The 17,075-nt window shown below is 37.7% G+C and overlaps 1 protein-coding gene across 2 annotated transcripts in view; it reads left to right on the top strand.

Annotated features, from left to right (window-relative positions):
* Nucleotides 1-17,075, top strand: part of LOC105547652 (cytosolic beta-glucosidase) — a 133,250-nt gene that overhangs the window by 61,952 nt on the left and 54,223 nt on the right. The window contains exons 3-4 of one of the 2 annotated variants that reach the window (XM_011991304.1): nt 2,904-3,700; nt 4,440-4,563. The exons of the other annotated variant lie outside the window; for it this stretch is intronic. Coding sequence (XP_011846694.1) covers nt 2,904-3,700; nt 4,440-4,563 — 921 coding nt within the window. The remainder of the gene's footprint in view (nt 1-2,903; nt 3,701-4,439; nt 4,564-17,075) is intronic. 2 annotated transcript variants of the gene reach the window in all.

Here is a 17,075-nt window from a genome sequence, read left to right as displayed (position 1 = left end):
GGTTTCACCATGTTGATCAGGCTTGTCCCAAACCCCTGACCTCATGATCCACATGCCTCTGCCTCCCAAAGTGCTGGGATTACAGGCATGAGCCACCGCGTTTGGTCCCCTTCTTCCATTTTTAAAGCCAGCAATAGTGGGTTGAGTTTCTCTCAAGCTGCCACTTCTCGTCTTCTTCCATTGTTGCGTCTCTCTGACCCACTCTTCTGTCTTACTCTTCCACTTCTAAAAACTCATGTCTTTATATTGTTTCCACCTGGACACTCTAGAAAACTCTTCCCAACTCAAGGTCCATACCTTAATTGCATCTGCCAAGTCCCTTTTGCCATGGAAGGTAGCATGTTCACCGGTTTCATGGATTACAGAATGGACATCTTTGCGGGGAGGATGAGTTTTTCTGCTACCAAGTGAGAAATAGCACAGAACTGTGTCTTCCAAATATGGAGTTGTTATGCATGATTCACAGTACATTCCAGTTTGCAAAATAAATGAGCTGGTGTCAAAAATACCCGCTTACCCAGACGGAGAGAAAACACATGATTGTGCATAATTTGGCTTCTGCTTACCTTGCTCATCTCTCACCATTCTTATTCCTCTTTTGATACACTCTTCTTATACTGAATTCTTTATTCCCAGAAAGAGAGTGAATAGACAAATACTGGCCAGGTCATATCTGATAATAAAACTCTGACTGACAAAGGAAACCCAGAAAGTCAAACCACAGCCTCTGCAGCAAGCAGCCCAGAATAGTCACAGTGTGGTCAACTGACACCTTCTCTATTTTCTACCCCCTACTCCCTGCTTCCAACTCAGGAGCAACCAGAGAAAACCAAATATGCTCCCCAAACTAATCACAAAGGATGCCCTGCTTCTAGTTAGCGCTCCAATTCTTCCCAAGGCCAACAACCTTTAATCAGGGCACACCCAAGGGTTCTCTTTTTTCCACTCTAAAGCTTTTCCTCTGTCCTGACTGTATTTGAATACCTGCCAAATGCAAGTATTGGTGGCCGACTCTCTTGATACAGCAAACTCTGAGTAAATAGTCTGTTTTTCTCGTTTGAATGGTCTTTATTTTAACATTTCCTTTATGTTTTTTTGTTTCCTCTTTTTCTCTTCCTTGATCACATTTTTCTCCTCACCTTAAGTGATTAACTTGTATTCATATTTTAAATATCAGCTTAGATGTCACTAATAACAATAATAATTACTATTTTGATGATCGCTAACCTGTACTGAACCCTGACCATATGCCAAGAACTGTTCTAAACATGTTTAATTTATCTACTCATTAAACTCTCACAACAATTAATTGAAGAAGGTTTCTATTATAATCCATATTTCTCATACAGGAAAAGATAATTCAGAGAGATTAAGGATCTTGACCAAGGTCGCAGAGCTAGTAGGTGAAAGGGTTAGTACTGAATTTAGGTGGTCTGGCACCGTAATTCACTCTTGAAACAATTACGCTACATTGCTTTCAGAATATTTTCAAATACCCTGAGTTTAGAATGGATATCCCTTTTCATAAATTAAATAGGACTCTGTACTTATCCCTTAAATTGGACTCTGTACTTCATCTGTACTACCTTTTGTAGATAAAAAACAGGACTCTGTACTTTATCTACTACTCTATTGTAATTGTTAATGAATTTCTCTGTAGTCGCTGCTAATAAGCTCCCTGACCACAAGGGTGGTATTTGTTTTGCTTATGTTTGTATGTCAAGCATGTAGCAGTTTCTCTATCAATGTGTATTAAAGGAATTAACAAACAAATGATCGCATGAATGAAATGCATACAAAAGTATGTCGTTATTTTTAAAAATTGAGAAGGCTCCTAGGTTAAGAAAAAAGAAAGGGACCTTTTCCTTAGGGAAACTTTCAATGCAACACACTTCTACATATGACTTCATAATCTTTATCCAGGAAACAACTTCTTAAAACAGGGCAGCTTCTCTTGTCTAAGCTTAGGTTGCCTCCATGTTTTTAAATATAAAACCACATGAAGTACTAACATCAGCCTCTCCAGAAAGCCTATTCCCAGCTAAGCATCATCATTAAGCTAGATTCAGTGAATTCTTGACATAAATTCTGAGCCAGGGCATGTTCAATTTAGAAACTTTCTTCTGAACTCGGCAGCAAGCCTAAAAACTCTGTCTTACACACTTGCAGTCCTGGAAAAATCAGATGAGAGCCAGAGGTGGCTGTGTATCCCCATAAACTATGTTAGGATTTTAGAGCAAACCTTCAGCCAGGTACTCTTAATGTCCTAAGCCTCTGGCTGTCTGCCCTTGTAACCCAGATTCTGGGGCAGATGTTGAGCTCTAGTTCATTCTCAGTAGGTCTCTTTTCCTAGACTTGTGAGACTAATAGACCTGGAAAAGCATTAAGGCAGTCATCTGGATCAATTCCTTTACTTTATACTTAATACCATTGGATCCATGCATTTATTAAGCAAATATTTATTAACCTCTAAATTTCTGGTACTGTCCCAGGATTTGGAGATCCAGAGGTGAATTAAACAAGCCCCCTGCTATCATGGGGCTTGTATTCTAGTGGGGCTAAGGGACAAAAATGAACATACATAGAAATGCATGAAATCATTTGAATAAGTATGAAAGTAACACAAAGTTAGATAACAGCGATCTGCCTAAATGTATCCATTTCAATACATTTGTCTTTCAATCATGTCACCCCATTAAACTCCTACTTCTTGATCAACTACTCTTCTTTGGAATTCTCAGTATTTCCTCTCAGTCTTTCATTGATTGTATTGAGGAAGTAATAAAACTTGTTTTGAATAAAAGTCATTCAGAAAATTATCTGATCTTCTCCCTTTTTAAAATTTATTGCCAATATACTACAAATAACTTTTCTTCTTTGAACACTTTCTTTTTTCCTCCTAGGAATTGATTATTACAACAAGATCATTGATGATTTGTTAAAAAATGGGATTACTCCCATCGTGACACTCTACCACTTTGATTTGCCTCAGGCTTTAGAAGACCGAGGAGGTTGGTTGTCAGAGTCTATCATTGAATCCTTTGACAAATATGCTCAGTTTTGCTTCAGTACCTTTGGGGATCGTGTCAAGCAGTGGATCACCATAAATGAAGCTAATGTTCTTTCCGTGATGGCATATGAGTTAGGTATGTTTCCTCCGGGTATCCCTCACTTTGGAACTGGAGGTTATCAGGCAGCTCATAATTTGATTAAGGCTCATGCCAGATCCTGGCACAGCTATGATTCCCTGTTTCGAAAACAGCAGAAAGGTATGGTGTCCCTATCACTTTTTGCGGTCTGGTTGGAACCTGCAGATCCCAACTCAGTGTCTGACCAGGAAGCTGCTAAAAGAGCCATGAAATTCCATCTGGATTTCTTTGCTAAACCCATATTCATCGATGGTGATTATCCTGAAGTTGTCAAGTCTCAGATTGCCTCCATGAGTCAAAAGCAAGGCTATCCATCATCGAGGCTTCCAGAATTCACTGAAGAAGAGAAGAAAATGATCAAAGGCACTGCTGATTTTTTTGCTGTGCAATATTATACAACTCGCTTAATCAAATACCAGGAGAACAAGAAAGGAGAATTAGGTATTCTCCAGGATGCGGAAATTGAATTTTTTCCAGATCCATCTTGGAAAAATGTGGATTGGATTTATGTGGTACCATGGGGAGTACGTAAACTACTGAAGTATATTAAGGTAAATGCATGATTTTTTGTGTGTCCATTACACCCAAATATGTGAAGGTGGGCAAGACAGGCATATGTATATGTATATATGGACCTGAAAAAGAATTACTTTAGGTAATAGCATATACATTTGCTGGCCTGGGAAGAGCAGATTAAGATTTGAGCTGATGAGGAGTAACTAGCTAGTAAAGGTTTCAAAAGCAGTGGTCAAAGTCTAGGATTTGTTGTTAAAGTTAGTTGTGGCTATAGAAGTAGTTTGGATATATTTTTCAATCTGGTGTCACAACTATGATTATAAAAGACATTTTAAGGATTGAGATAGCTGGATCTTTTTTTTTTTTTGATTCTCAACTATATTGGATGACATCCAGTTAGCTAAAATTAAAATTTCAAGTACAGGTTTTCAGAACCCCTCCTGTGGGGGATGTCGAATGTAGCTGCTGGCAGGACTGAGGGGTTAAGGAGCAGTGACAGTCAACAGATGCTGATGGAAGAAAGATATTTCTGTCTTCTCATTATAATGAGAGTCATTTGACTGTCTTCATGGACATTTGCACAGTTTTGCGTTTCCATTGTTAGTTATAAAAGGTCAATGCATGGAAAATTAAGTTAATAGGGTCAGTGCAATTTGATGAAAACTAGTTTTGGGATTGTAGCTTACAGAAGATAGAGGGTAATGTACCTGATTTTATGAGCTTTCTTTTTTTAAAACATCTGTTTGGAATAACATTTCTGTTCTCTTTTTCTAGGATACATATAATAACCCTGTAATTTATATCACTGAGAATGGGTTTCCCCAGAGTGACCCAGCGCCTCTTGATGACACTCAACGCTGGGAGCATTTCAGACAGACATTTCAGGAACTGTTCAAAGGTACCGTTTGAAATGATGAGAGATCAATTGTGCAAACTTAATATAATTTTCCCATTTGCTTATTTGCATTCAGCAAAGACCAATAATTTTTGAAAGGTGAAATCCATGTAAATCAATGTAAAGCCATATAATTAGGCTTTACATTAGGGGGGAAAAGTAGGAAAGAGGAAGTGGAGGATTTTGGCCTAGCTACAACCTCCTGAAATTGAATCAAGTAAAAAGTGACTGTCTTCAGCATTTTGTGACTCCCAGGTGAAGGTGACAAGAACAGAAGGAGTGGTGGCTGTTGGGAGAGAACATCAGTTATTACAAAAAAGATTAGCACTGATCAACTATAACATGCTTATTTGCATATTTTAATATCCCAACTACCAAAAAAAATGAAATGACAGGATTTTTAAAGAACCCAAATTAAGCATCTGTGCAATAAACTTAAAAATGGCACAAGTCCTCCATCAATGTGTGTTGCATTTAAGCTGTAAGCAAGCAGCCCAGTTAGACACATTTTTATTGTCGTATGGAAAATGTGAGTTGTGTTTTAAGATGATGTTGTTATTTTAGTACCTCTTTTCCCTCCATGGAATTCCTTACATATGAATTCTTATCATATTTGAAAACAGTCATGAAGGAATAATCTTTAATTGGTAACACTGATTTCTAGGCCAGTTAGCACCTCCTCTCCCATTATTTGTTGCTTCCCCCTCTTTTTTTGAGATGGAGTTTCGCTCTGTCACCCAGGCTGGAGTGCAGTGGTACTATCTCCGCTCACTGCAAGCTCTGCCTCCCGGGTTCAAGCCATTCTTCTGCCTCAGCCTCCTGAGTAGCTAGGACTACAGGCTTCCACCACCATGCCAGGCTAATTTTTTGTATTTTAACTAGAGATGGGATTTCACCGTGTTAGCCAGGATGGTCTTGATCTCCTGACTTCCTGATCCACCAGCCTCGGCCTCCCAAAGTGCTGGGATTATGGACATGAGCCACCGTGTCCAGCCAATTCCTCCTTCTCAAAAAGGAATCATGTCATAGCAACAAAATCCAATGTAAAATGAAACTCTAAATTTCCTTTTTTTAAAAAAACCATGCTAGCCACACTTAATTTTTCTCATTCTGTTTGAGAGGTTCCAACATTATTCTTTCTAAAATTATTCAGTATTACACTGGTAATAACCAGAAGGAATTCTGGAAAGTGACACAAAGTGGTCTTTTTCCAAAACTTGAAATTTATTGACTGGATCCTTCACTCAGGCCTGGAGTTTATTGGCAGAGAGCAATTGGATTCTTGCAATTTGACCCAAGTGAAGAAATTATTTTGTATTACACACAAAATAGATTCTTCCGGGTAGGAGTTCATCTTCTGATAAGAGAGGGAAATCTCTAGTTTTCTGAGATTCCTCTCCACTTCTCCCTGTAGATGGGTCCTATTCATAGTTTGTCTATTGATATTCCCAGGCTTTATCCTGAAGAACAAATAGGCTAGTTACTATGATTTATGGATGGCTACAGGGAACACAAATGACTTGCCTAAAATTGCTCTGTGTATTTTTGGGAAAAGAGAGATAAAGAGAAATTGCTTTTTTTTTTTTTTATCCATTCCCAGCCTGGTACTCTGTTCAGCGCTAATCACATAGACGCATTTCATTGTTTTTTCAAATAGTTTCAAGTGCTTTACACCATCCTTTAGATCTTTAATGCTAAACACTTAATGATTGACCCCAAACTAAGGTAATTTAAGGATAGAAAAGTAACAGAAGGTAAGAGTGCAAAATGAGAAAAGATTTGGGTTTCTAAGAGACAGGAGAGAATAGGGTTAGGACAAAAAAACAAGTGTTTCAATTTGTTGAACTTCTAATTTGTCTTTAGATTACTTGATGAGAAGTTTATTAGGCATATAAAACATTTACTGTCTACAGCATCTGTGTTCTTTTGAATCTTAATAGTAGGTTAGCTATATTCACTGTAATAGACACATACTATTTTTGTTTTGTCTTTTTAAAAACCTGTAGACTGTTTAAATGTGTAGAAATGTATATATTGAGAAGAAAAACACATGCATAAATGTATTTATTCTGGTCTGGGTATAGTGGTGTGGTAACTTTTTTTTTTTTTGAAACGGAATCTCACTCTGTCACCCAGGCTGGAGTGCAGTGGCGCAATCTTGTCTCACTGAAAGCTCCGCCTCCCGGGTTCACGCCATTCTCCTGCCTCAGTCTCCTGAGTAGCTGGGACTACAGGTGCCCACTACCATGCCTGGCTAATTTTTCTGTATTTTTAGTAGAGACGGGGCTTCATCATAGCCAGGCTGGTCTCGATATCCTGACCTCATGATCTACCCGCCTCGGCCTCCCAAAGTGCTGGGATGACAGGTGTGAGCCACCACTCCAGGCCGTGGTGTGGTAACTTTTTTATGAATTCTCATAGTGGACACCAATTATTTCTGCTGTGGTGCAAGTCTCTTTCCCCTTTCTTCTATAAAATATTCACCTCCCCATCTACTTGCTTACCACGGGGACATCCATGCAAGTGGAATACAATCCTCCTCCTTGAGCAGATAATTGACTGGTCCAAAGTAGGCACAGGACGTGAGCTGGGACAATTTCAGTTCTTCCCTGGGACTTAGAACGTGGACCAATTAGTTTCTTAATCTCTTGGACTGGGTTGGGTGGGTGTAGCTTTGTGAGCCACCGGTGGCTCGGTTCTACCCTGTAAGCTTAGGCACAGTGAGAAGGGAAGATGTCCATGCATTAAAGGAAGGAAAAGTAAACATGAAGAAATTCCAGACAGCATTGGAGCCTCTGCTTTCCATTTTTCCTGAGATCTGCCTGCATGCAAGTTCTCGAGAGAACATTGCTTTCATCATAATAAAGTGCTCTTTGTGCTTAATCTTATTCTAATTGGGCTTCTATCTCTTGAATACAAAGAGTTTTAATTGAAACCATCATCTCGTTTCCTTCTCAAAACCTCAAATGACCTCAAAAAGTAATGAGGTCATTACTCCTACTTTATAGATGAGGAAACTGAGTTTCAAAGAGGCTACAATATTTGCTAAACATCATAAAGTCACTAAGTAGTATTTTTTGGAACAAGGCTGAATGCATGTATATTATTACTATTGTTAACTATTTGGTGTGAGATATAATCTGTGAGTTCAGAGCTCTCTGAGTTAAAGAGTTTATTTGTTCCCCCACACAGAAACTTTTCCTTCTATTTGGTTACTTTGGCCTTGCGTGTATTCTTTCAAAGTGCTTCAAGCTGTCTGTGAATGAGCTGACAGGTTCTGTGACCTTGAGCAAAGCTCAGATGCCTCATATCCTAGTTCTCATCAAAAGAGCAGAGCTGAACTTGCTAATCAATTTTCGGAGACTCCTCCGAGGTAATGCTGATGATCTTGGTTGGCAAGAACTTTACTAGTAAGAAGCACCCTGTGAGCAATTAAAAATAATAACAGGCCAAGGAAGATATTCCTGGGAAGCGCTGCAGGTGAGAACTCACCAAAACCCAGGGAGTCAGATGGATGATGGTTCTGTGATTCCCGCGAACAAAGCCTTTCCTCTGACATCACACATATGGACAGGCACATAATGACACTATAGATGGATCAATGGGTCCGCTTGGAGGTCTTCCTGATCTCTTCAGGTAGATTCCCACAGCAATTAATCGAGCATTAAAAGGTATGCTAATGTTTCTGTTTCCTTTTGGGATATGAGAAAAGAAAAAGGAAAAAAAATGTCATTTTAGAATAAAAAGAGAGAAATCAGCTAGTGCCTTTTAAATCTTTGCATTGTTTAATTGTATGAAACACTTTTAAATAGGTTATATTTTAATTAATGTAGATGCAGATAAGAGTAAAGGATGCCCAAAACTTGAAATAACATATAACTAGATTTGCATTCTAGATCTGCAAATTATTCAATAAGGGCCTTTACCAAATCACTCAAATCCTCAGTTTGTTTATCTATAAAAATGGGGATAATGTTTTTATTTTTTTTTCTGGCAGGGTTGTTATATCCAGATTCCATTTCATGAGCTAATGTGTAAAATTCCCTTAGCAACTGCCTGACCCATAGTAGCCCCTTAGCCAATAGTAACAATTATTATTATTACAAAATGTGCACTCTTAAAAACATATCTATTACCTCAAAGTTATTCTCCTTGTTATTAAAAAAATGCCATTCCAAGACTCGTTATCTTTCTATTGCCCCACAAATTACAGCAGACTATTTCCCCACATTTGCGTGTTTCTCTTCCTTTTTGAAGAACTTCTGGATTGGTCCTCTGGCTTTTTCTAGTGTGAATTGCATGGAGGAGAAAGCAGCACCCCCATTCATTATTTCCCTCTGGGAGGTGACCAGATTAGGTGAAAAGTCAAATCGTTGACAGCGGAAACTGCTGTCAAGCAACTGGGAATTGTTCTGCCACATGGATCTCTGTGTAAGTTTAGGATTCAATGATGTTCAAATAGTTAAAATGTTCTCGTATCATAGGAATTTTTATTATATTCATAACATTTACGCCACGCCTTGATACTCTAGAGCCAATGGGCAATTTTGGCTTCATATGTAGATGCACACAAATGGATCCCTCTCTAGTCTAAATGCTTTCATGGAGATGAGGAAGGATGGGGAGCCAAGGGCCATTGCTCCAATGGCCGATACTGCCCCCATCACCTAATTCTCTTGAAAGGGGATCTGAGCGGCGCTCAACCTGTTTCTCATACCTGCCCAGCACATGTGTGCTTTTAGCCTGGCTTGTGATCCTTCTTCCACCTGGAATGCCATGCTGTTTGCTTTCTTCCTGGCCCAGTTTTGTTTGAAGCAGATGAGCATGCTTGAAGTCGGAGAAAACATGGGTTTCAGACCCTGGTTCTGCCCATTATGAGTCCAAAACCTTTGAGAAAATTCTGAAGCAGGCAACCACTTCAGTCATCTAGTCTCTAAAATGGGGATAATAAGATTATTGATCTTCTAAAGAGTGGTGAAAAATGAGCAAGATAATGCCTATGATGCCTAATAAAAGTCTGGCACATTTTGTAAGGATTCTGTAAATGATGACTAACTTTTTTTGGAGGGGGGTGGAGGGTGCTGTGAATTCTCTGAGGGTTGGAACTGTGTCTTTTTAAAATAATTATGTCTTCAGCTCTAAGCACCGTGACTGTTATATAGCAGTGTTATACACATATTTGTTGAATTTGGTTCTCTCATGGAAAGGCTAGATAATGAATAATGAGAAATAAATGACTAAATGGTTGGGAGGCATATTTTCTTTCCCTGAAGAAATATACCCCACACATTAAAAAAAAATGCAGCCTTCTCAAAAGTTTCTGAGCCAGTCCAACTTTCCAGGCAGATCCATGCCTGAGTTAGCACAGCGGTAGATGATTGCAGAGAAGGTTTGTTAATGACCAGCTTTCAGCTTTTAATGACAAAACCCCTCAGCAAGATGTCATCGAAGTTATTGAAGACTTCACTGAAAGTGTTGAAGCTGATACATTGTAACAAGAAGGTTATAAATCTTGCAGCTTGGATATACCACCAAGACAAGATGCTGAGCACAGAATCACCCTGCTGTTGTCTGTCAGCATTCTCCCTCCCCCTACGTCTTTCCCTTCCCACGGAGAGCAGGTAAAGGAGAAATACATCTATTTCCCAAAGTAGTGCAGACCTGGCAGCCACCTGCCTATGCCAATTTCAGATCACAGAGGCCCATTTAACTGGACAAAATGTGTTAAGCACCTGTGTTTTTCTAAATGTACATTAGACAAAAATCCGAAGCATTAGGGAAAGAACTCAAAGGTTAATACGGTGACCTTTTAGAAACACTAACCAATTAAAAATCCATTGCAAGCTCAGAATAGAGACCCAAATTCCTGAATATAGATTCTCGCTCTGTATCTATTGTTTTATTGCTTCTCAGAGGACATCTTTGTCACCTTGGCCCCTAGGAAGCAGTTCATCTCATAACTCCTGTTAAATAAAACTGTATGGCTTTGGGGCCATGTGGAGTGGGATTGGATTGACTCAGCACTGCTAGTGAGGCTGCTCCTGGCTGCACTGGATGGCTGCTAGCCTCAAGGGGACAGGTCAGAACACAGAGGAAGAACAAGGTTCGAAGGCTGGGCATGAGAATGGCTAGTGGGTGCTAGTATAGAGTGTGCAATTTTTGTTTTTTAATTTTTTAAATTGACAAAAATTGTATCTATTTATTGTGTACAGCATGTTGTTTTGAAACATGTATACAATCTAAAATGCCTAAACACATGCATTACCTCACATACTATCATTGTTTTTTTTTTTTTTTTTGTGGTGGGAACACTTACCATCTACTCTTTTAATAATTTAAAAGAATATAACACATCGTTATTAATTACAATCACCATGTTGTACAATAAATCTCTTGAATTTGTGCCTCCTATCCAACTGAAATGTTGTATCTTTTGAAACAGCATCTCGTGAATCCCCCAGACTCATAAACGAGATCATTTATGTCTACATATGCTCTAAGTACCTTAAAATGTTAGATGTTATTCTCACCATCTACTCTTTGCTTCTATGAGATCCACTTTTTTAGATTCCATGTACAAGTGAGATCGTGTGGTATTTGTCTTTCCGTGCCTGGTTCCTTTCACTTAACATAATGTCCTATAAGTTCATCCGTGTTGTTGCAAATGACAGGATTTTATTCTTTTTAAGGTCAAATCGTAGGACCATGCCATTTTGGTTACTGTAGCCTTGTAGCATAGTTTAAAGTTGGGTAATGTGATATTTCCAGCCTCGCTCTTTTTGCTTAAGATTGCTTTGGCTACTCGGGCTCTTTTTTGGTTCCATATGAATTTTAGAATAACATTTTTCTAAATCTGTGAAAATGACACTGTATTCCCCATTTTCTTTATCCATTCATCCATTGTGGACCCTTAGGTTGATCCCGCATCCCAGTTATTGTGAATAATGGTGCAGTGAACGTGGGAATGCAGCTATCTCTTTGACATACTGATTTCATTTCCTTTGGATACATGGTAGTTTTATTTGTGGAATTTGAAAAGTCATGAAGAAAATAATTTCTTATGTTTGTGTCCCACTAGTCTCCATATGTAGACCACACTTAGACTCAGATAGTCAGGGTTTACAGAGTTAACCTTAAAGAGGAATATGCCATATGCCCTTCTCATTTATTTCCACCTACTACTTCCACCCATGGCATGCTTGTCATTTGCCCTTCCTTCTCACTTGGAAGTACGGAAGAGTAGAATGCACTGAAGTAGAAAGTCTGCAGGCTTTGGAGAGGAAAGATGAACAGAGTTCTGTGTTCTAGTGGTGTACCTTTGGGCAAGTCATCATTAGTACTCTCTAAATGTCAATTTCCTCATCTGTAAAATGGGACTAATGCTAACTGCTGTTCCGCCTAACCCAACGTCAGTTGTGAAAATAAAATGATATCATTTATATCTGCATATGCTCTGAACACCTTAGACTGTTAGTTGTTATTCTCATATTTGATATATGTACTTTATGCGTCTGCTTAAGGATATTCATCACTCTGGTCAAAATACATTATCTGGACCTCAACATTCTCCACTGCCAAGGAAAGGGGTTGGTGCTCATTATTTGGGTCTTTTCAAAATCTAGATTCTCAGATTTTATGAATTTATTTCCCTGCACATTTCTGAGCTGCTGTAACAGTGCAATCAATTTAAGCATTTTTAGAGAACATGTACTATGACCTAGTGATAAATATAGTGCATAATAAAGTCCAGAATAACACACACACACAGAAATATCTATCTATCTATCTATCTATCTATCTATCTATCTATCTATCTATCTATCTTTGTAAGTTTATGTAAGTTTTTTGATGAGCTATTTCACCACACTTGTCTGGTGAGGCACATATTGATGTGATAAGAAACCTAAACCATTTATCAGGTACATTCTCTTAGAAACATAGAACCTGGTATACCTGCTTCACAAGAACAGGTTTCATGGAATTGCCCATGTGAGAAGCAGCTCGATCACACATCAGAGACTCTTCCCTTGTGCTTTTTAACTGGAAACCATTATCTTCTCTGTCTGTACTATTCCAATATCTATGCTGTGCCCCAGCTGATGGACATCACTTTGGGCTTTTTAACTCAGTTTCAACTACTCTGAAGTGATAATTACTTAAGTGAATTTTAAGAATACTATAAAGCCTTTTAAAAAAAATCAGATGATTTCAAACTAACTTTTCTTTTTTTTTCAGGAAAATGTATAGTGTAACAGTAAGCAGAAGCTCAGTTTTTGTTTTCATAATTGTGAAAAAGACCAATAAGGAAAACAATTGAAGTGTAATTTATCTGAAAAAAATTAGCCTTTCCAATATGAAGAGCTGACTGAAGGGAAACTAGAAAAAGGGGAAGGGGGAGAAGAGAAAGAATTCAATAATGATTTATATTATTTATTGATTTATCTATTCTTTTCTATTCCCTAGATAGCTTCAGGGAGGATTCAATAATGATTTTTAAAAATTGTCCCAGGAGAGAGCCATGTTGGAATATTCAAGTGATCAGAGGGATACTGGAATTGAAGCAAGGTGAATTTCTCAGGTTTCCTCCAGAGTGTAGATGAAGTGGTCCTCAAGCATCTGTCTACATTAGCTCTTATTCCCTGATCTCCAGAATAACCTGATTACTATATGCTTCTTAGTCATCTTGGGAGTGAAAAAGCACTGCCTTTGAATAAAGCCAGTAGAGTTCAATTTTAGTGTGATTCACAGGCATTGCCTGGATAACTGTGTTAAGGATTCTATTGGATAGCTATGGGCTCATGGAAAGAATCCAAAGAAGTAGATGGTCAAGTGCTATCTATTTCTGCTGAGGAAACCTAACATGAGTTTTCCCATGCTTGGAAAGAGATATTCCTCATTATAAATTAACACATTGACATTAGGTTTTGTAAATAAAAATCTTCTTCATTAGTAGGGATTAGCTCTGGGTGCAGTGAAAAAAAAAATGAAATTGTGCTTTGCAGTGCTGATTATCAGACCTTAGGCAATGCTGATCTCACCAGTTCTATAACCTTCCTCTCTGTAGTCCTCTTCTCTTACCTTTTTAGAGCTTCAGTGTTGCTTATATTGGTCAGTTGCTCTACAGTGATATAAATATTGTTTCTGCCAACTTTCACAGACTCCTGTTTGTGTGAATTACTTGTTCACTACCTCCTATCTTATTTTTTTCAATAGTAAGCCTGATGCTACGTAGACAAAAGTCAGCAATATTGTGATTAAAAACATTAAAAATTGATGCCATGACCACTGCATGGGCTTCTAACAGCGGCGTTGTAACGAATGCTTGTTGAGTAAGACAACTGAATATATGAAACTTGAGAGATACTTTGATTCTTGAAGACAATATCCATGATAATCTTTGAAAAAAAGAAGAAGAGCATTTTCAGGAGACAATGAAAGTTATTAAAAGGTATAAGAACTCATAGGCAGAAGAAGTGTACCTAAAGATTTTATTCACCATTTTTAAAGACAAAATTCTCACCAGAAAAAAATTTTGGAGTTTTGAGCAATATACTCAGCATTCACTAAGTGCTCAGTAAATGTTTAATAACTGGCAAGGAGATTCAGCTTAGATTAGCAGAAAAACTGAATTACTTCTGGGAATTTCAATGAAATATTAGACTTATACCACCATTGTGCTTTTTTGACTTCTAAAGAAGTGGCAGATTATTCTCTTATAAACAATTTGTATGCATTGGAATATGCATGAATGCTAATTATATCCTTTTGATATTAAAATTCCATTTGGTACAACAATAATTTAAATATATGATAGAGTTTTAAAGCTCTCGTGTACAAATTCTCTTAAGTGCTCCGTGCCTCAGTTTCTTTAATTGAAAAATAAAAGGGTTGAACTAGCTGATCTTTTGGGATACTGCCAGCCTAAGAATTTCGTGACCTTCTAGATAGTCCTTCTGCAGAAGTATGTCATGGATCACATTTTATTAGAACTCTTGATAATTTCTTAGGCTATAAAATTTAGTTTAAGGAATTATAATTAATGGTCTTTTTTATACAGAAAAAAACCTCTCTTCATTCTTCTTATCCAGCTACCTAATTTGAAATTTAACACCTTTCTTATATGGACATAAAATTAGACCTTGCTCTTCAGTGTGCTGTTTCTATTGATATTGATTCAGGTTCCAGGTAACGTTTTCTTGACCTTCAATCTGAGTATTTCCTCTTCTATTCATTCACATTGAAAATGAACCTCACCTTTCTTTGCTTGAGGAAGCTTTCCCTCGGAGTTCATGGAGTCAGAAGGGCACTTCAGACTCAAGTTTAGCAAAGTTACTGTAGACAGCATAAAATCTCAGAGAGGAAACTGGATGAACCAACTCATTTCAAAGCATTAGTATAAAATCCCCAGCTGAACAACTTCACAGCAGTTACAATCACCAGCAGTAAAATCACCTTTCAAAACACGATTATGGCAAGAGGCACCGAATCTATTAAATTTTAAGATAGTTAAGTATGAGCTTTTGAACTTTGCCATAAATGCATAATTTAATTCAATTAGATAGCGTAGTAATTTTAACTTTACTTATATTTAACTTGAACGCTAAACTTTTGTTTCTGGGCAAGATCCTGAATTAGAAGGAGGGATCATGTTGCAGCATTTTCAGAATTACAGTCTCATCATAAGTCTGTGCAGAGACTTCACATAGGCAAGTCTGTTTTTCTATTCTGACTTTTGAGCATAGAGCTTATTCCAATCAGTACTGCTTTTACCGCAAGTTACTGTTTAGGTAGCATTTTCTTCAATACAATGAAAATACCACCCTGGTGCTAGAGATGAAAATAGTTTCTTTTGGAAAGTAACTCTTAAGGCTTATCTGAAAAGGCTATGTGCAGAGTTTGGGGAGAGAGGCCCGTCTCACTAAATAGGGTCATCTCATCAACAGCAAAGTATTCTGTGTGTTGAGATTAGCTAATGCAACAGTATCATGGCCTGAGATTAGTTTGTGCTATCCTAGAACTTGGCCACATTTTCCCCCTTGTTTGTGAAAGTCCATTATGGGAATCACTGCCTGCTTTAAAAATAAGTGAAAGTATTGTGGGTGGAGGAAGAAAAGGCATTTGAACCCTGAAGAATTTTAATTGGTGCTAGTGAGTGAAGGTGAACTAGAAGCCATTGATGTTTCAGGTGAAAACATTAATGAGTGGGGTCTAAGCAACAGATAATAGGAATAGGGTAGGAGGAGGAATGTTTAACATTTGCTGATGAAATAACCTTTTTTACTCTCCTGGCAACAAGTAGAATTCATTTCTTTAATGTTTAGACACAACCCAAAGTCTTAAATAATTTTAAATGACCATATTCTTTTATGAGTAATAGTCAAGTCAAATATGTTTCATAGTTGAAAATGAGCAGAATAATAAAAAATTAGATCAGCACATAAAATATGAGTAAATGAGTCTATTTTAAGTGTATACATTTATTAGTAGATCATTTTTATGTGGTTGAGGCTCTGTGGGTGTAGTCCCTTAAAACATTTTTTTTCACAGAGATGTTCAGGATATGTTCTTGATACTCTGAATGAGCAGTTGGCCTTAAAAAAAAAAAAAAAGGAAGCTTCAAGAATATTTCATGCCCAAAGTTTGCTGCTCTCATGAATAGACGGTAACAATGTCAAGAATGGTTCAGAAAAAAATCCCTTAGCACTCCTACAAAAACAAATAGCTTGACCCATTGATTGTGTACAAGTTTTGTATAGTCAGGCAGAGAACTTTATGAATACTCTTACACCACAAGGGTTTGCTTGTTTGACATAGTGAAAGAGCATATTCTTTGATTGATTGATTGATGGATTGATTTAGATAGATTCAGCAGGGTACATGTGCAGGATGTACATGGATATATTGTATAATGGCGAGGTTTGGGCTTCTTGTGTACCCGTCACCCAAACAGTGAATATTATACCCAATAGGTAATTTTCAATCTTCATCCATCCTCCAACTCTCCCCACTTTTGAACTGTCTAATGTCTATTCAATTTCCTTCTGTACGTCCATGTGTACCATTGTTTAGTTTCTACTTATAAGTAAAGACATACAACATTTAATTTTCTGTTTCAGAGTGATTTCTCTTAGGATAATGGCCTACAGCTTCATCTCTGTTGCTGCAAAAGACATGACTTCACAAAGAGTATATTCTTTAAAGACAGATCCATGTTCAAAATCTGGCTCTGATACTCTTTCATGTTGTGAACCTTTGGCAAGTTATTCTATCTCTATGAATATCAGTTCATCATCTCTGAAAATGTATTTTTGGTGCAGATTAATGGCGTACTTCATATCCTAGAGAAATGCCTACCACATAAATCCTCCAAATGATAACTATTGCAGTGAATTCTTTGTTACCAGCATCCAGTAAGCAGGATTTTGGAAAAACTGTGACTTTCTGCACAGTCATCAAGCACTGATAATTTATGCTTCTCTTGATGACCCCAGAATGCATTCTGAATAATTAGAGAA

This window comes from Mandrillus leucophaeus, unplaced genomic scaffold, assembly GCF_000951045.1.
Source record: "Mandrillus leucophaeus isolate KB7577 unplaced genomic scaffold, Mleu.le_1.0 Scaffold393, whole genome shotgun sequence".
Lineage (NCBI taxonomy): Eukaryota > Metazoa > Chordata > Mammalia > Primates > Cercopithecidae > Mandrillus > Mandrillus leucophaeus.
This window is presented reverse-complemented; position numbering and strand designations above follow the sequence as displayed.